General features: G+C 33.2%; 1 protein-coding gene across 2 annotated transcripts in view; it reads right to left on the reverse strand.

Annotated features, from left to right (window-relative positions):
* LOC120629921 overlaps positions 1-20,484 on the reverse strand; it is a 31,899-nt gene extending 11,415 nt beyond the window's left edge. For both annotated transcript variants that reach the window (XR_005659007.1, XM_039899004.1), the window contains exons 1-2: positions 20,345-20,484; positions 14,325-14,386 (exon numbers count right to left, since the gene is read on the reverse strand). Coding sequence is in view for 1 of the 2 variants with exons in the window: in XM_039899004.1 (XP_039754938.1) it covers positions 14,325-14,381 (57 nt within the window). In the remaining variant the exon portion in view is untranslated. The remainder of the gene's footprint in view (positions 1-14,324; positions 14,387-20,344) is intronic.
* Positions 20,485-21,147: the final 663 nt, after the last annotated feature.

Genomic DNA, 21,147 nt, shown 5'->3' on the forward strand with positions numbered 1-21,147 from the left:
TGTATTAATTTTATTTATTTACATCAATATAACGGAACCTGGCAAAGTTTATAGTGGGCTTCTGTTTAAACCAGTAGGGCAATTACACGCGACCCGAGAGGCCCGATTTACAAAACGGATACCTATCGTTGATAGCAATATATTTTTTTTAATAATATATTATTTTAATGTAAGCTATTTATGATTATTAAACTATATCCGAACATATTTTTTAAAATCACGTATGCAAGCTACATTATTGACGCTATGAATGTCTTAAGCGCAGTTTAACAACTTAAACAGCTACAATTCACACTCATTAATAGGTAAGGTTTAATATAACGGCGTAGGGTATGTTAAAGGCTTGCGTTGTAGAGAGAGGAAGTAATTATTTTGAAAAATGCGCCTATTTTGACATGACTTCAACTCCTTACCTAAGTTTTACTTACTTGTTAGAACAAAGTAAGTGTTACTTTGAACTTGTATGTTATACATTAGCAAAACCACTTTTGTATCTATAAGCAAGTACAAAAAACATGTAGTTTGTTGTTTTTACCGAATTTAAATGTTTTTATTAAAGAAATAAATCTGGGAGGATGCTCTGTGGCACAGTGGCACATTGGGCTTATAAGTTATAGTTCGGGCCATATGCCCAGCACTCTTCAATTAAAGATGTCTCGTTACATCTTCACCTTTGCTTTGATCTTGAAGCCATTTTCTTCACTTATGGTCCTTCAGTGTAACTCCCACCAGTTTTCTCTCGAAGACTACTGGGCATATTACTTATATAGCGTGATATTTGCGGTCTTGTACTGCATGTGTCAAGCGAGACTGGGACATATAGTTGAACAATGCTTTTTATAGTATTTAATATGTAAGAACTTTTTGCAGTTTATAGCGGAAGCCAGAACCCGTTTAGATTACATGTATGTTATACATTAGCAAAACCACCCTTGAATCTTTAACCAAGTACAAAAATAAAACACGTATTTTGTTGTTTTATGCTTAAGCTGGGAGGATGCTCTGTGGCATAGTGGCCTTATAAGTTATAGTTTTAGGTTTCAGGCTGCAGACCGAAGTATCCATCCCAACTAATACTATAATTAATTCGAATTTGTATTAGTTTGTTTGTTACGCCTCTAAAACTCAACCGATCATCATGAAATTTTGTATATAAGTTGTCAGATGTACAAAGATGCACTTAAAATAAGTATCATTATTATTAAACAACCTGATGAAGTAATAGACTTCATCGATTGAGTCAGGTTTGGTTCGATGAGAAGCTTCAATCGATTTTTCTTTTCGGTTTTCTTTTTGGTTTGCGGTTTTCATGAAGATTTTGTCAATCAAATCAGGTGATATAATAATAATAATAAAATAAAATAATAATAATAATAATATAACAAATAATAGATTTTTCTTTACATTAAGATGCCATGTTATTTGGAGCCATCTAAGAACTAAGCCATCTACTATACATTTATTTTTATTATATTTATTATCAACTGGCACTATCTTCATTAAATCGAAAGTTTGGAACTATACGAAATATAGAAGCCTGCATTATTAAAGATATAAAATCCTAGTATATTTAACATTCACACTCTGGTGTAATTCACATCTGTGCAATTCAGCAACAAACCGTTATTATGAGATTTCGTAACTAATGTACATTTTTGTCATGGTCAAAGCCATGCGCTTGCGTTAGATACTTTATTTAGTCAAAGATAACACGAATAGCAAGATAAATTCCTGGCTTAGGATAACTACTGAATTCGATTACCTCTCCTTACTGTAAAACCCTAATGAAATCACGAAAAACGTCACTATGATATACGCGCAATATAATGAAACAATTATTTTTGAAGAAGTTTTAAACAATAAATTATCAAGAAAGCTGTGCGGCTTTGCTTTACTCTGCTTTTACTTACCAAATCAAACTATGTACGTGTATGTAAAACATTCCATTCTAAAAGCACTTCAAATGGTTTTTTTCGTCCTATCGAATATTCTTACTATAAGACTAACCGGGCAGTTTCTAACTTCTAGACTAAAGAGTAAATTTTAATAGTAGCAGTATTTATAGTCAAATAAATATGTGACTAAGAAGGAATTATTTTCACCATCTTTTATATGTACTCTATATTTTATAATAGTGACCAGTACCTAGAGCACAGTACATTATGATACTAGTGTGCAGTGCTATACTGGTTACTTTAAGAGTGCGATAAGAATCGAAAATATGAAAAACTAAATTTTTCAACACACCTATAACGAAAAAACAAATCTTGCAGCTAGGTACTTTCTCAGAAAATCAATAGACATTTTCTGGACTAGACTGGGCTTTTCTTTTGTATGAAAATTTCGTAAGCTGCTTGTTTATTTTTTCTAGATGTTTGTGACAACGCGTGATGCGGTAATGTACAATGAAAAAAACGGGCGCTAAATATGTTGGGTTATGAGCCTTAAAACGATGCAATAAGAGCCACGTTACGAGCAATTGTGATAAAATCATTTTGTTACGTAGCTACCTACTAAACTATTGTAGTATAATCATTTATCATAGATGTTTCCGTAACCTAAGTAACAATTACATCTTGTAATTATATCTTGCCACAACACTTCTGTAATGGAGTTATATTATTGACGCAAAAGATTACTGTCATATTCATCTTCACCTGTAGATTATATATATATATGTAATATGTATATAAAGATGTTTTTGTAAATACGATTACGGCATAGAGATTACGGCAATAGTATTACGAAGTACTACCTAATGGAAGTCGTCCCATACAGACCTAGATTATTTCCCTGCTACCTAAAAAGTCCCGTAAAATCGGTTTAGACGTTCCAAAGCTAATCTCAAACAGACTAGTCAGGACGAATATATATTTCCGATAAAACAAGCTGTGCTATTCTACGATGTGATTTATCTATCTAGCTAAGTACATTCGACTCCAATCAGCTGTGCTGCGTGATTCAGTAACTACTCAGATGGTGAACTCTGATGATCGCGAACATTTACATTTATAATCTTAACATTCTATCAAAGTGATTTGAATTCAAAATGTAGATACTTATAAAATAAGTAAGTATTTACACTGTCTGTACTTCCAAACTAGTTTTTTTCTCGTTAATTGAGCTGGTTCGAAGTTAATCGGCCACATATTGAGGAATAACGACACGATTTAGCGTTATTGGTGAATAATGAGGACGCGACGGTTGGAAAAATGGAACCTTATGGTAAAGTCGATGCAGTCTAAGGCCTGACTTCACTGCTCGGGCGGAAGGTAAGTAAAATAAAACCAGGTCTTGCTATATGTTCAAAAGTTTAAACTACGGCCTTAACCCAGATTAACGTAAAAATTTAGTTTACCTTACATAATCACGTTTAGTTTTAATGGTAAAGTCAAGCTTAAGAAACAAGCGTGCTATTCTGGAAGGGGCGTCTTAGTTTAATAAAACGCAAAACTTGGTCGGTTTTACTCGGTACCTGTACGGCTGTATAGGGATGTATACGTAGGTACCTCGTGAGACCAGATCAAACCTATGCCAATTTAGTAATTACTAAGTCTTGGTTAGACCCAGCTAAAAATTTAACCCACGATCTCATACTTATTAAACCACATCTTTATTTCAGAAAGACTGTTAAAGCATCAAGATTACGGGCAAGAGTTTTCAAATACGAAATATCAGGAATTTACTTAATACACGTATTATGATCTATGTGTTAGGTACACTAATATTATAATTATATTAGTGTAGGTAATTATGTACAGTCTTCTGCAAACAAAACCCTGGAGGAGATATGTTATGTATATAACGCCGCTACCCTTTAAATTCCAGAAAAAAAAATCCCCAAGGAAAATGGAGAAGATTGCTTTAGCAATAAAACCGCCTTTGCATACCAATGTTTGTTACCATTTGTGTGAATATTTAGCTGTGTTTGCGTTATTTGCAATCAAATTTTGTGCAAATATATCAATCTATCTATCTATAAATGCGAAAGCCTAAACGATCTTGACAATAGAGACGGGTAAGATAGGTACTGTTTATCACGGAAATTTGGGAATACCCTACACGCAATCTATCTTTCATGTCAATCGATGGATGACCAGCGATAATATTATTATGCTTCTCTGGGCAAACGCAAAATTTCTTATTCGTTTTATAATCTAGTATTTTCAAGAAGAATAATGTAGAACAGAAAAGGCAAAACATTTACGAGGAAATACGTTTACACTATGAAAATATTGCAGAAAACACATTAAACAGTAAAGTTAAAAGCTTCCATAAAAGCCTCTCTATTTTCCAACGTAGGGATTTTAATCCTTTTTACTCACTCCATTTATTCAGTCCATCTTCAGGCATAACATTTAACGGTTCTGGGGCATTCGATATAATCTCTGCAACAATGATGGCACAGACTCTTTGCTATAGTTCCTTCTGTTAGTTTTACGTGTAGCTCACATACCAACTATTTGAATAAATAAACTATGACAATATACACATCATCTAGCCCCAAAGTCAGCGTAGCTTGTGTTATGGGGGCTAAGATGACTGATGAATAATTTTATGAATAGTATACATAAATACTTATAATACACAAATTAACACTCACACAGAAAAACATTCATGTTCATCACAAATATTGCGCGCCAATCGGTCATCAAATTTAGTTCGACTAAAACGGTGTACAAACGATGACACTTTTTGTATGCTGACACAGGACACTGTCACCAGAAATTGCGATTTCTGTGGCTGGTAACACAGGTAAGTTTGACTAAGAATGATAATATGCAGAACAGCTAATCTGCTCAAATAGTTTGCAATACACCAAACACGCTACACTTGAAACTATTGTAATGGGTTGATATGATGCTGATGACACTACCGTACCAAAATATCAAACTCTACCTAGACCTAATTCCTTACTTTTTAAAGTTATTACGTAACGCTATAACAATTATTCAAAATTAAAATACAGCATTGTTCCATTTGTCTTTATAGTCAGACCAACGTCATAGACACGCGATCTTGCAATCAAACACAAGATATCCTTTTGTTAATGTTAAAGTAATTTTCTCTTTCATTTTGTAATTAAAGTTATATAACTTAAAAGTTATATACGATACTGGCTTGTTGGGTTACTGATTAGCTTTTGTTTCAACACATCACAAGATTTTCAGGACTGGCCAGTTTTTTTTGGATTTTCCAGTCAAGATATTATTAACACTAGAACATTTAAAGTCCACCATTTCGCATCTGTCCAGCGTGGTGTGTCCACGCATGAATTCCTCTCTTCTTAGATAGATGTCAACGCTGAACGCTGATAAAAATGATCATCATACGCAGCCTATTAACGTCCTACTGCTGAACACAGGCCGCCTCTCATAGGAGCGACGGTTTTCGGGCATAGACCCACTAAGGTGCTCCGATGCAGGTTGGTCGGCTATATAACGATGATAATGAATTCTAATTTGAAATTAATTTCAAGTAGGACTAATATAGGTAGTTTTGAAACGCTATGTATGCTTTTATTAAACTCTATCACCGGTTTGGAAGGTAGATTTAACGGGGCAGAAGCCAGCTAGAAACTTAGGAGTTGGTCTTTTCCAACGTCAGCTTCTTTACATTTATTATTATGTTTTGCGAGAGATGAAAGCGGAGGGGTGTGCTTTTTAGCAACCTTGTCATGCTGATATTCATCAATTGTAAAGTACCCTCGCTTTAATAAATGTGTTTGGACACAATATTTAACTTACACATTGGTAGGTCTAAAATTACCTTAATAATACATTGTACTCAATCCCACAAACGACTTCTGTGCCTTTCACGATATGCAGTTGTCACTAGTTTGTGACCATTTCTAGTCAGGCGTTAGTTTTTAACCACTTTTGTATTATATATTTTAATAACAATGATTTGACTTACAAATAATAAGTTTATGATTCTGCGAAACAAAGTATATAAATGAAGATAATTCGAGTTTGTTTGCCGGATCAGCCTAAAAAATATTGTCTAAAGAATTTGGCTTCCAAACATAATAATTATGGACATTTTCCTTCTTTGGGCTAATGATGTCGCAAGCGTGTAATTGAGTTTATTTTATAATTAAGTGCCTCGTTTATTTAGTGGCTAAAATGTTTGACTTATAATTATATATTTTTGTATTAGATAAGCTCTTTGTAACAAAGGTGGTCCGGCCACCACTATTATTTTTATATCCTACTACATACTACAAGTGTTTGTTGTTTTATTTTTGTTTTTCTGAACTTGATGTAGAGTACAAAAAAGAGTGTGGTCACCACAAAGCAACATTGATTTGTTCCGGTCTGAAGGGCGTTGTTGCCTTACTTACGAACAAAATTTTTCGACCCGCCTATGCCCAGCACTAATAACTTTTACTAACTCAATTTGTATAGTGTAGGAAATTCTCACGCCTTTTCGCAGTACGTTTTCATTCCGTATTTCCTGCCAGCATTGCCGAACAGTGTTTTAGAGTGTCCCCTGTGATGACAGGGCTCGACAGGGTCGACACAAAGTGGCCAAGCGCTTAAAAATATTTAAATACGTAGCTCGCGTTTTAATACTAGTGTTTTCGTATACCTACCGGGGAAAACATACTTTATGTCATCGAGCTAACAAGTATCATCTAATCTGTTTACAGAATTCGAGTTATCTTGTCGTAAATTTTGTCAATATGTTTTAATCCCTTAAGATCAGATTCCAGATACTTTCTAAGACTGAGAAGTGGCCTTAACCGCTATTCTTTGCCTGTCCACGAAGCGAGCTATATATGTGGCTAATTTCGTGAAGATTTTTGCAGTGCTTGAGCCTAAGACAGGTAGTCGGTAAAAAAACCGACATATTTTCTTATTTATAATATACATAAATATGTATTCACTTAAATTATTCGCAGGCACTGCCTAAGCCAATACTATTATCGTCAACCAACTAAAATAAACTACTTGTAATTCTCATAATTGACCGAATATTCGAACTCGATTTTCAACTGCTAAGCGGGTCTCTATTTTATTAGAAGAAGAAACCAACAGAAGTTGTTGCCTTTACAAAACTCCATTTGAATAAATACGCAACTTCATATTTTGAATTTCCGTTATTAACAACCGAAATATTGCATAATATCCGATATTTGAACCATTGTTTCCAAGATCATTTTAATATATGGTAAACTAAAATGATTACTAATTCTGAATTTTCTCCCACCAGTCCGAACATGGCTACGTTTGCTTGTTACTACCCTATCGACAAAAACATGCCGCTAAGCAATTTAGCGTTCCGGTACGATGCCGCGTAAATACTAAATATATATATTGCCATACTCTCTTATGGATTAGCCCGCTACCATATTTGACTGCATAATCACTTATCATCAGGCAAGATTGCAGTGAAGGGCGATTTTCTAGAGGAATAAAAAAAAATAACGGCAACAAGACACACGTTAACACGTTATAAAATCATAAAAGAAAAATCTACCCAGTGGGTAATTGTTATCATTACAATACTGATACAATCAAACAAACGGGCATGCGAGGGTCGTTATTCGCGCGATCGCAGCAACACCTGGCTTTTATTTCCCAGTTATATCTACGCCAGTGTCGATATTTTCATTTGCAACGACGCCATTTTTAATTTTTCCAGCCATAACAATTTTTTTGCTGCTTTTTAATGTTTCCGTACCAAAAGGAGAAAACGGGACTCTTAAAACTGAGACTGTCCATCCGTCTATCTGTCTGTTGTTAAAATTTTCACAGACTATGTATTTCTGTTGCTGCTATAACAATGAATACTAAATAACAGAATAAAACCAATATAAAAAAGGGCTCGCATACAACAATCATGATTTTTTGGCGTTTTTATAGATAAAAGTACGGAATGCTTTGTGCGCGAGTCCAACACGCACTTGGCCGGTTTTTTATGGATCTACGAAACAAACCGACTTTTTTGTTACACGATAATTTGTTCTCACACCTATGTATTATTTCACTTATGGAAAATTATCACATTTTTACGTGTCAGTTAGCGTAATCTTGTCATATAAGTTAATACAAAATAGCAGGATAGTAACATATTAGATGCAATAGTGTCCGCTTTAAACAAAGTACCAAATAAGGTAATACAGCAGGTATACAAGAGCCTACCTATTTCCTATTGATCACGTAAAAACAAACAAAAACTCTGCATAAATAAATAAGGTTAAAAAGGTTAAAAAGGTATTCGATGGATTGATTATAAAAAGTTTTACAGTACGTTTTATTTCTAAAAAAAAATGTACGTCTTTAAATCACTATGTATGTTTCCACGAAAACTGATCTTGTTTGCGAGAACCAGCGTTTGATATATATTTTTATTGTATCCCACTACGAGTTAATCCTGGACTGCAATATATGATTGGGTATGGCATACCCAATCGGTTTCTTCTTAATCGCTTGACGGCACGTCTTTGTCGGTAGGGTGGTAACTAGCCACGATCGAAGCTTCCTCGCTAGCGCTCCTAGTTCGCAATCGAGGAGTCGATTTCCAATATTTCACCATTGTCTTTTTGTATATTGTATTATTAAAGTGAAATGGGCCCAATGTTAGTTTCGTGTAATCCCTGCAATCGTGGACTTCTGATTTTTGTTTTACAAATGATCTGTCAAAAGCCAAAGCTACAGAATTGTAGGCAAATTTAAGCTTTAACATAATGAAAATAAGATCCATTTTACTCCGATGTTCACTCATGAAAAGGTCTTCTCGGTTGCGAGCGAAAACATCTTGTACTATGGTAGACCAGAAATAAATCAGAAATTATCAATTTAAATTTGGCATGTGGCCTCCTACATATTACATCGCTTACTGCTGCGACAAAAGGGTCGTCAAAAATACATCTGATGGTAAGTTATGATATAGCCAAATATCGAGCGTGCTTGACTTCTAAAATTTAAATTAAGGTACCCACGTATATAGGTACGGTATATAGGTAGCAAGTAAGAGGGGAAACGTAGGCCAGTGCCATTTCAGATCAATTGATATCAGACTGAGCAATAACTTAATTCGTTGCGTAGAGTTAGTTATTTATAAAACGTCAAACTACTCAATAAATAATGATATGCGATCCACTTATATAAATGGAACTGTGTCTTCATTAGTTGATATTAATATTCTATTTCGAACACTGAGGGGGAAAGATAAATTCAGAATGAGTCTTAAATAATCAAACACTTGTAGGTTGGGGACAATACCTATATAATATAAGTTAGTTTGAGATAATGGAATTTTAATGATATTATTTTGTAATACGAGTAGGAACATAATTTTTTTTTTAAATCTTAGAATTTTAACGCATTGGTTATTATATTTTTCAATTATATATTTTTCATTCCTCACAGTTTTTTTTACATGCTTTACTTTTTTGAGAAAGCAGTACGATACATTTTTTTTAGTAAAAAGTATAAATTTAATGTACTTTCAAGTATACATATATTTATTCTGATTCTAAAATAGTAACATAACATATATATAATTATTGAAACCAATCTTTAATCAATCAATGGTTTTTGGTTTGGTTATTCCTTTGAACTCATGTATAAGAAATCAAAGAGTTTTATTTACAAATTTTCTAAATAATCCATATTACTCCCAAGAACTACCCATCACCAATTTAAAACCGTTGGTAAAGAAATTAGAAGTCCCCAATTTACGTAACTATTTTGTCCCTTGGTTTTCATAATGAAATATTAACCTTACCGTCCTTTATCTGTAGGAGTAAGATTACCCCATCATAAATGATATACCACACACCCTGAAATATATTGAAAATATTTACAACCATACCTATATATATAGAGCAATAGAAATTATTTGGTCTAGGCCAAAGTACTTACACGAAATCAGCAAAATACGTTTAATAAAACCGGATATTCTTTATACCTAAATAAGAACTCCCTACATTCCATTGTTATAAGTAAAATATTGTCACCATAAAAGCATATAAATTATGTTCGTAAATAGTATATTGTAATGTATAGAGATTCTAGTTTGTACGCAAATAACTTATTCATGTACGTCATTTACAATTTGGACAGCAAATAGTAGTGAACAAACAGAGTTAGCAAAGTACTTGTTTAGTTGGACACCAAAGCGATTTCATTAATTTATAATATTTGAGTACGTTACCAAAAAATTTTATAGTTAATAAGTTTTTGCCTTATCTGTGATCTTACATGAGGATGAGACTTGATCTGAGATGTCTCAGTCTAAGACGGTAGTTTTTTCGAAGACATTTTCCGACACCGGGAAAGGATAAAAAGTTTATCTTCTACCAAAGCTTTATCCACTGTCTGAGTATGAGCGCACAGGTGGAAATAATATCCGTAATAATACATCGAACTAAATCCGGATAAATTATTGGCTGGAATGAGTGTGGCATCGATTTTAAAGCGGCATCTTACTGTAATGCTAAATCATTTTTCGGTATGGCTTTAATGGTAGGATGGCAAATAACGACCAAAGCCTGCCACAAACCACATAGATATAACAAATATAATGGAAATTTCATAATATTAAATCGACCCAAACAGAAATAGAACTCGGAATCCGGCCCTTAAGCCGCAGCAAATACCATAGCAAACCGCAACTCAAAAGGTCCATAACGTGTATCGTATGCATACCTATACATTTTGTTCGCTTGTGTTGTTTCTGAGAGCGTAGAGGTAAATAAGCTTACACTAATGTACTACTTTTTTTTTAAAATAGCATCAAACAATGAAACTTAACAAAATATTCCTCTACATTAAAACTTTGTTCACATAATCGTGGAATATTTTTATAAAAAGACCGTAAAAACAGAATTTTTGTCTTACAAAAAACTATTTAATCAATATACCAACCAAACACCTAATGGTGGAAGGCGTAAATAATAAAATAATTGCAATAATAAATTATGTTTTGCACGTACTCCCACATGTTTGTTTCATTTATATTCGAATATAAAACGTGATTTGAATATTTACGTATAATTAAATCAGACTCGTTTTAAACATAGCGTTACAATATTGAACCTATAGTAATTTTTTCCCTGGTGTGTGTGTGTGGTATGTGTTATATGAAATGTTGATAAAAATACTTAAGGTACGAAATATGTTTGTTTGGTGATTTTATGTAAATACGTATTAATAATAAGTATCTGTTTATCTTATTTAAAATTAATTTTGTAACATTATCTTATGTTACAATAACCGGAAGGTGGGCATTGTTGATACTAACTGGGTATTGTCAGCATTGCGAACCTTCAGTATGCAAAAAACGATCAATAGCAGATTGTGCCTGATTTATTATGGGCATTGTCAACATTGTTAAACCAGTGGTAAAACATATGGAATAGTTTTATTTATTCAGCGTATTTGCTTTACTTACGTTGTATTTTAAATAGTACTAAATTAACGTATGAATATTTTAAATTAAATTCTATTTATAAGCTTATAACGGGCTACATGTTTTGCACATTATATTTACCATATTTTGATAGGCCATATACGGAACGGCATCTAAAAAAAATGTTTATCATTAATTGACTGATTAGTTATTGATTGTTAAGAATAGTAAACCTTGAGAAGAAAAGTGAATGCGATTACAACAGTTAGACCAGTCGAACATAACTAATAAGAAAGGCTGGGCAATGTTAATAATAACCTATATTTGTATTATAAATCCATGAAGCATGTTATGTACACACTTATCTTAGGAAATCATAGGTTTGATTAATATTATTTTAAAATCTTTAGTTTAAATAAGTATATTCGATTGAAAGGAAATTTTAGGCATAAAGCGGAAAGCGTGTGAAGGATACTGCATTTTAACGATCTCTAACAAACAAGTTTTGATGCAATTAATTCTCTGTTGAATTTTTTGTGCCGTTCAGCTCCATGCAAAAACAATATAGCTAGTTGAATAAAAATAGTAAATATTACTTATTTAGCATGTACGTAGGTAGGCAAGGCCTAAAAAATTCAATTTATCATTTCAATGTTTTAATATATTCTAGAATAAGTTTTAATTATCAGTTTGTGAGTGGCATTATTAATCTAAATATATGCAATGGGACGCGGTATTTCTTTAATGCTTCAAATATATTATTTTATATAGTTTACAGCAATGTAAGATCCAATTTTCGGTATAGAGCCATATCTTATCTTAAACGTGGAGATGTGGATCCCAACATAACCGTATATTACTTGAACAATCTAGTTAAAGCGATATTTCCTTGAACTGATGCTATTTCTCTATTAAAGCATAATATTTGCAAAATCCCAAAGAGTAGACAGCTGTACCGCAACATTAATTTCTAGTGTGGAAAATGGAAATAATTAAACCAAAGCTCTTAGGTAAATTTGTGCTGCTTCTTAATTAAATGTAAACCTCTCAGGTTGTCATACGCTGTATTAATGAAAGATAATTAACTAAGATAATAATTTGAATTCGATAGTATTTTTTAAAGGGGTCGTTAAAGATAAACGTAATGGTTATAATTTATTAGATGTAGGTATTCCTTAAATTTTTCAATCTTACACCGAATTCACAAATAATTCAATTAAATCATTGATAAATGATATTTACACGTAATTATTTTACTCAAGTGTAATTACTTCTCACGTTTATAGTAATAGAACACAATGCCTTAAACCTATTGAACGTTTACCAACTATGGATAACGAAATATACTTGAATATGGTATTTCGCAAGGTAGTTTTTTAGATCCCTTATAGTTCATTTGATATGTAAGTGATCTCCTAGGCATGATTTTTATCTATAACAGAGTTTTTTTTGGTAAGAAATTAAATGGATAAAAATATATAACGAATTAAAATGTCTGAAATCGTTAAAACTGTGCAAACGCCAAAAATCCAAACTTTTTGCACAGCAACTTAGTTATAGATGCAATTAGGCCTAGGGATTCTCTCTCTAGATACCTGCACGTTGTCATACACTGTTTCATATTAGGTACACATAGAACTGCCATTTTGATGTTTAACGTAAAATGCGAAGAAGAACAGCGAGACCGTCTGCGAAATCCCTATGATACAAAAATACCTTTTCCATTTGATGATTAATAGAGTGCAAGATGCAAGCATAAAAATTAAGTTACTGTACCACATTCTGCCAATAAGAGCTTTCATATATTCTACATAAAAGTTCATTTATGCCTTTGTGTGTTCGAGTGAACTCGAAAATTCATTACTTCTCAACTTTGTTTCAAGCCTTCGATATTCGTTATAGCCAACTATTTTTTTTTTATTCATAATATTTAATTTATACGTAAAATACCATACTTGTAAATGTAATATAACGTGGGAATAGCTATGCAGTTTTTTGTCACACTATAACTGAGAGCAGATTTCAAACGTCAGAGCGTAATAAAATACGTAATTAATATTTTAACCCTATTCTACTTTCATTTGCAAGGCTTTTTATTGCTAAATTATATTATTCATGGATTTCATCATCATCATCATCAATCATGACTTCAAACGATTGACGTCCACTGATGGGCATAGGTATTTTGCAGGGAGTTCCCAAATACTGGGCCGCTTGTTTCCAGTGGCTCCCATCCACTCAGTTGATGTCGTCTTTCCGCCTCGTTGGGGGCGACCAACGCTGCGTTTTCTGGTGCGGGGTCGCCCTTCCAGTATCTCGGGATTCCAACGTCCATTAATTCTCCTAGTAATGTACCCCACCCATTACTACTTCAGGTTCGCAACTCGCTGAGCTACGTCAGTAACTCTTGTTCTTCCGAGGATCTCCTCATTTCTGATTTGATCACGTTGATATACTCCTAGCATAGCTCTCTCCACTTCCCGATGAGCGACTCTTAGTCTTCTTATGAGGCCCATAGTACAACGTTTCACAGGTATAAGTCATTACTGGCAACACGCACTGTTCGAAATCTTTGGTCTTCAGGCACTCCATGCATGTGGGTGCTACATACATAACTTAGCTTTTAAAAATACGGCAGAACTTTAGTTTCGCACTAACTACGCCGAACCACATTGCCTTTTGATAATTAATCAAACGGTATTGTTGTGTAAATGTTTCATACGGTTCATATTTAACTAAATCGCGAAGAAACCTCCTTATTACCTTAATGCTCAGACACTGTATAATAGACAATGATTAATTAGTTAAATAAATTGAGCATGATATACTACATAAAAAAATGTAAACGTAATTTCCCTCAGCGAGATACAATACTACGTAAAACACATTGTAAATCTATTTTGATATTCGCAAAACATTTACCAGGCTTTTGTGAAATAAAGCAAAAATGAAAATGTACTTACCGACTGTGTTTGCGAAATTAATACCGCCAGTAATATAACCGAAGTTGATGTTTTCATCTCGACTGGAACAAAAAATGAAATGATACATTTAGATATTTTATTTTATTTTTTGACTAAGTGATAGGTTATCACAGAGGACGCTTATTTTAAACACGTGTTTTTCTTAACTTTATTTCATATCTATATTTCTATGTATCTTTATTCTATGTACCTTTATTCTATGAATCTTTGAATGCGACTTTCAGCCACTTCAATCCGCTGAAATAAGTTGATATTTAAGGCTTCTTTTTATATTTATTCTTTAAAATAATTATTTTATAAATATAACCTAAAATAAACTATTTAAAACTAAATAAAATCTAAAACGTCCTCGAAACCACCGAAGCGAGGCACAGTTCTTAAGATGCTGGCAGCATTGCCCCTTAGGATGGCCAAACTAATTCGTTGGCCAAGGTAACTGCCCGCTCTAGGATTACCGGTAGACTCGATAACCCTTTTCGATAAACATAATAAAACAAAATTTAATAACTTTATTTCCCTATTTCAACGAGGATTTTCAGCGTCAATACAAAGCAAATGATAACCATGACATAAATGGTAAATATAATTCCAATTAGAAAACACAAAATAATAATTACACACTAACATTAATATTTACAAAAATATAAGCCGTCTTACTGTTCACTTATGGGCATGGTATCCAAAATGCTGGCGCTATTGCCCCTTTGAATTGGTAGACTAGCCGTTAGGTTAAATAAGCGCCAGCTCTTGGGTCACCAGACGTCAAGACTAAATATAGTAAATTATTATGTTAAATATTTCGATAACGAGATAATTCATACAAAGGAAAGTCCATTAATCACGTAAAACTTGAAAAGAGAAAAATCACAAGTGGTTAAAGGTTTAATACAGCACTCGCAATATTTCGTCTCAAAAAAATCCTCACGTGATGTACGCAAGAACGAATAACCTATTAAGCTTTGTATAATAAGGTGTCTCCATACATTTTGAAAGTAATCTAGAATCAAGTTATAGATTTACTTTACGTTAAGTTACATTTTACGTTATTATTAAGTTATTAATTATATTATAATAACATAGCATCAGTCTAGTATTGTAAAAAATACGGCTATGACAAACGGACCAAAAGTACCATAAGGGTTTCATAATTTGCCATTTTGGTACGAAACCATATTTGCACAGATTAAAGTCGAGATAAATATCATCAAGTATTAAATTCAAGATTAATATGTAATGACCATATTTTTCATTTTAACAATGTTATTATTTAATTTATAATTATATGTATTCAAATGATTTTAATGATCACTTTTTGCGTTTGCAAAACACATAAGTACCTAATATGACGTTTAATAAAACACGTATTTCAATAATGACGCTTAATAAAACTCGTTAAACAAGTTTAATAACATCATTTCAATTTGAAGTAATAATAAATGAATCATACCTATAGTACATTGCACATTTAATGTAATATTAAATTAAATTAAAGCGAGCCGTGTTATGTCAGTAGGTATGTGTACTATATATATACCTCACGTAATCTATGAAATACTTTCCATGAATGGACCAATCCAATATTTGTTACAGATTCTATGTAAATCCTATCAATATGATTGGGGAATTTAAAATATTCTTTCCAGAAAAAAAAAGAGTTAAGAGTTGGTTCTTTTCTAAGGAAGAAAACCTTGAACTGTACTACGGTAGGATGAAAAAATTCTCTCCATGGAACTTTCCTTAAATGTTGCCATTTGGATAAGCCATACTAAACATTGTTCTTAACGGAAGTTGGTATTTTTTAATAAAAATTAGCCCTTGACTGCAATCTCAACTGGTGGTGGCCATTTTCTTCCTAATTAGACACTCTTTTCAATCGACTTTAAATTTGGTAACCTCCTAATGACTCTGCAATAATATGGCAACCTTGACCGGATGCTGCAACCAGAGCAATATGCGTATTACCAAACACTCCAACAATGATGTAAGTTGTTGATGTGTTTGTGTACCGCAGATCATGAATAGGCTTTCTGGGGAAACCGTGGCAGTTTGTTTTTGACATAGGTTTCTTAGAGAACCATACATGTTATTTATAGTTTTTGCCCTCCGCTTAGCTCAAATGGTACACCGATCTTGAATATAGAACAGTTTGTGACAGTTTGTGATCAAAGACACCCAACAATGTTGGGTGTCTTTGATCTGTTGTAGTCTATGTTACTCTCCGTCCGTTCAACTAACTCTTTGCCAAAAATCAAGTACATTCGTTACTTAGTTTGGGCGTAAAGCATGGACAAACAAACAAACACATTTTGACATAATATTAGTTAGGATTGTTATCTTTGAACCTTTGAGCTTCGATACTTTTCGGTGTCGCTCTTTTTCACTATTAAATTTTAACTTTTTAAATTAGTCGGTAAACGTTTATAGAGAACATCTTAAGTGTAATGACGTAAGGTGCAAAAGTGAAAGTTAGACACCTTACGACACCTAACACGTAGGCATTTCAAATAAAGTTTCCTTTAAGAGGCTTCTGAGAAACGCGTCAAGCAAGTTTTTTTTTCTCCTTTTAGTTAGCCCTTGACTTGAGTCTAAGATGGTAGCGGGCTTACCGGCTAGAGTATAGAAGTTATATTAAGCAGATAGCCCTATCTGCTTCTATGTGGTAGCGTACCGGAACGCTACATCGCTTGGTGGCATGTTTATGTCGGTAGGGTGGTAACTAGCCACAGCCAAAGCTTCACACTGGAATTTGAAACGATTCTAGGTTATGATATTTCCATCTCCTAATATCTGTTGGCCTCTTCGTCCTCTTCGGCCGCGGCTAGATCCAACCGTACAGTGAAAAAACGTATCAACCAACACGGTTGTGCCATCTTGATTTAGCTTTCCGATATCTTCAATCTTGCAGATCGGATGAAGTATGTATCATAACTACCGAAAATAAAAAACGTGTGTGTTACTTATGTACACGCGTTAGAAGTTATACTTCTTTGGGGAAACAAGAAGAAAATTTTGTTATAACGCGTTACCTAGTTAAATATCGCAAAAAACATATTTCTACATAATTAAGGAAATGAACATAATTAAATTTGGAATACTAATAGACTAATTTTGACTCATTACAACGAAGTTTCGCTCGAAATTTGAGATTTTTGTACACTTAAATCACCGCAGACTCTAACAATTGAAAGTGTACACTGTCAAAGTTATAGCTAACTACAGGGTGTCGGTTTTTTGTGACGTTGTATGCGCGCATCGTAAAAATTTACTGTCATGATTTTTTCCTAGTGCGCCAAAAGAATTATGACTTCAAAAATATTCGTTTGGTATATAAGTTATTAGCGAAGAACATAGTTTAGTTTAGTTAGCAAAACAAACTTCCAACATTACATTTAAAACGAGTTAAGTTGGTTTTTTTTATATTCGGTTGTTATTTATTTTTTGTTTATATTGTTAAAATGGTTATGAAATATGTAGTTAAATCGTAATCACACATTCGTTATAACTTGAACACGGTACACGTAATTAATAGGTGACCATTAATTTTGTAACCGGTTGAAAAAATACATGTTGAAAAATATTATTTTAGCTACGAAAATAAAGTGTAATTATGATCCTCAAAAATCGCGTCGATTTATGTTCACAAATTGCTTTGTTGATTGCATGCTATAGCTACATCAGTTATTTACCGACGAGTATTTATGACTGCAAACAATTATAATCTCATCATTACGTTGAGATTTAATCTCGCAAGGAGGAACTGAGCTCTATATAACTCTCTATAAAAGTCAGCGGAAAAATTGGCTACCAAGAGTAAGTAGTACCTACTTATCGTTTTAAGTAATTCGGACTTCATAACACTTTCATAAGATCCAATTTTATTTTGAAGGTTGACTCGATGATATTGTGACTGAAACGATTGCACTATAGCTTGCACAGTTCGCGGAAGCTTCGATATAATTACTACTTCGCAATAAATTATTCAACGCTTATTTTTCCATCTGACTTATAAGATTAAAAGTGCGAATGTGTTAGTTGTTTTGCCCTTGCTTGACGCAGCAACGGATTAATTAAATTAATTTCACACAGCTGAAAATACATAATATCAAAGCAATGCAAAAACAAATGGTCCGTCCTTCACGCGGATTAACGTGTGCAAAAATCATAGAAAGTCATAATATACGTTAATTTTTTCCAGTTCAACAAATCAACTCGGACAAAATCTAGAAGGTTTTTAAAATGTTAATATTTTTATCTTTATTGTAACGCAGTTTACCACTGGTATTATTAGATATAATGAATTAAGTTTAGCACTGAACATTTGGTTGGGGGAATGACTCTGATGACACGAACTACCCGGAGAACTATTGAAGTCTGAAGGCAAACCGCCATGCGAAAGTTTACCACACTGATTCCACCCTTTAGCTTTGGGTAACTCCATTGTCCAACTTATAGTCTGACAACGTACAGTTGCGACTAGTAATGGATTGTCCTTTGATCTTAGTACCTCGGTACGCCCTGCTGCGATACGCTTGTATGACAACATGCGTTGAACATACTCCAATTTGGATTATATTCAAGTCCGCAGGGCATTCCACATCCCGTTGCGGAATCAATGGCGGACAATGATATTGTACTTGTCGCAAAGGTCGCGTCTCTTTTCTTTGTAAATATTTACATTCCACTTATGAAATTTGAAGTATTTAGTGTGTATGTAGTGATTAAAATTACTAAAAACTTAAATACGAATACCGATGATAAATAATTAGTTTAAAGTGACGGTAAGAAGCTGGTATATAAAGGAAACCCGGCTAAATTTGTGGGTTTTTTCTTAGACTAGGGTTCGTTAGAAACCCGGTAGCTTGAGTTTAAGTTAACTTAGTTACCACTTCACATTATAATGAGAAACATATGTAAGTATGCATCAAGAACTGATCGGAATATACATGTTTGAATAAAGAAGTACGAATTTGATTTGGATTTGATTAAAACCTAAAATAGTAAAGAGTTGCTATAATGCTTCCACACTTCATATAATGGTTGTAAAGTAGATAATATTGATTGAATATTTTTTTCGTATTTTGGCTAGGAAAAAACAAAAAATATATATTTTAATGAATACATTTGAAGGGTGTAGATATTAGTATAAATATAACTAATGTTAATTTAGAGCACTTTGCAGAAATATTAATTTTTGCCGCACCGACTTCATTGTTCTGTGTTTATCTGATGCCCATTGTGAGTCTGCTTCGGTAGCTGACTAGAATTCAAAATTAATCTATTGTTTTGCTAGATAGCCTTACAAAGCCTTTAACAATAGCAAGTGGGTACTTTTAATTGCTCGGATCAAAGGACTACGAGATTTGAATTACGTGTTTTAGAAGGAAAATCCACGATTGTCTTGAGTTAAAATAAAGTCTATTTCTTAATAATCTTTATTATAGCTATTAGTTATGACAAAGTTTCATACTATATGAAGTTTTGTTACATCGTAAAGAATAATAAATCGTTTTATGTAAGGATGGACAAAATAAATTTAAACTTATTTGTTATTATATGTATAGTTAGAGAATATAGTTCCAGTATTATTTGTTTTATTTTTTTGCTTCTCTTTCTTTGTTAAAGAGACAAGAAACTGAAGTCTAAAAAGTAAAGTGTATATCCTTACGACTTAACAATGAATCGTTGGTATAATCCGTTTGCTAATTAGAACAAAATTTAATATGGAGTTGAACATCAGTAAGCTTTTGGAAAGAACCAATAACCAAAAAATATTGTAAACACTACATTTAATTTAACATAATTTTAAACTACGATATATGGTACGATGATATGATGGCATAGTGCTTTCTAAAGGTACCATTTTTTAATAAAGCTTTAATTAAAGCGTTTAAAAATATTAAAAAAGTTTGGGTACGAATCGCTTTAACTAGATAAATTAAAATCATAAGTAGCACAGTGATATGCTGATAACAACAAGAAAAACCAACTAAGTTACCTACCTGATAAGTTATTAAAGCACTTGAATCAAATTTAACACATATATCGCGTCAGATAAAAGTATCAAAGTAATCACAGTCTGGTGTTATGTAAATAGCTCGCAATGCAACGCCGCGTGCGCAAGCGAAGGCTATGCGATACAAACTACGGTCATAGACACTGCCATTCTCCTGCTATATGACCAATCTCACCAGCACCGGCGAACGAAGCCTCATTCACACCGAACATAATAAAAGATTCGTTGATACTTGTTTATTGTTTTAAAGTTTATATATGAAATACGTTTGGAGATCTGCCTCTGATCTGATCAGGAAGTCCTGAATTTTTAAACTTTCGTTGATCTGTTCCGATCGGAGTTTTCGGGCGTTGCTAGTTACCAAGAAGACGTGCCGTGAAGCAACTAAGCCGGCTTTAATATTACTGCCATACCCATTAGTAAGCCCCGTAACATAAAATATAAGTAAGACTGTGCTTTATAAAAATAAAACATCATATGAGATTGCAGTCAAGAGAATTTATTTCTCTGTAGCATATTTATTTTATAAAGCCATTTGAGTTTCCATGCCTCGTAGAATACGTTAAGCTGTCGTCGGTTATTATTACTAACATGTGATAACAGTAATTGTCAAAGCTCGCAAATCCACATTGGAGCATCGTAAAGGGTCAAAGCTCTAATCCCTCTCTAGAGGTCTATCCTACAAATAGGACGGGCTTCTACTCTAAACTTATTAATATTGCATAACGAATAATAATGTGCAATAAAAGAAATACTAAAAGATGTAAACTACACACCATTTTATTGGAA

The sequence above is a fragment of the Pararge aegeria genome, chromosome 15 (genome assembly GCF_905163445.1).
Source record: "Pararge aegeria chromosome 15, ilParAegt1.1, whole genome shotgun sequence".
Classification (NCBI taxonomy): Eukaryota; Metazoa; Arthropoda; class Insecta; order Lepidoptera; family Nymphalidae; genus Pararge; species Pararge aegeria.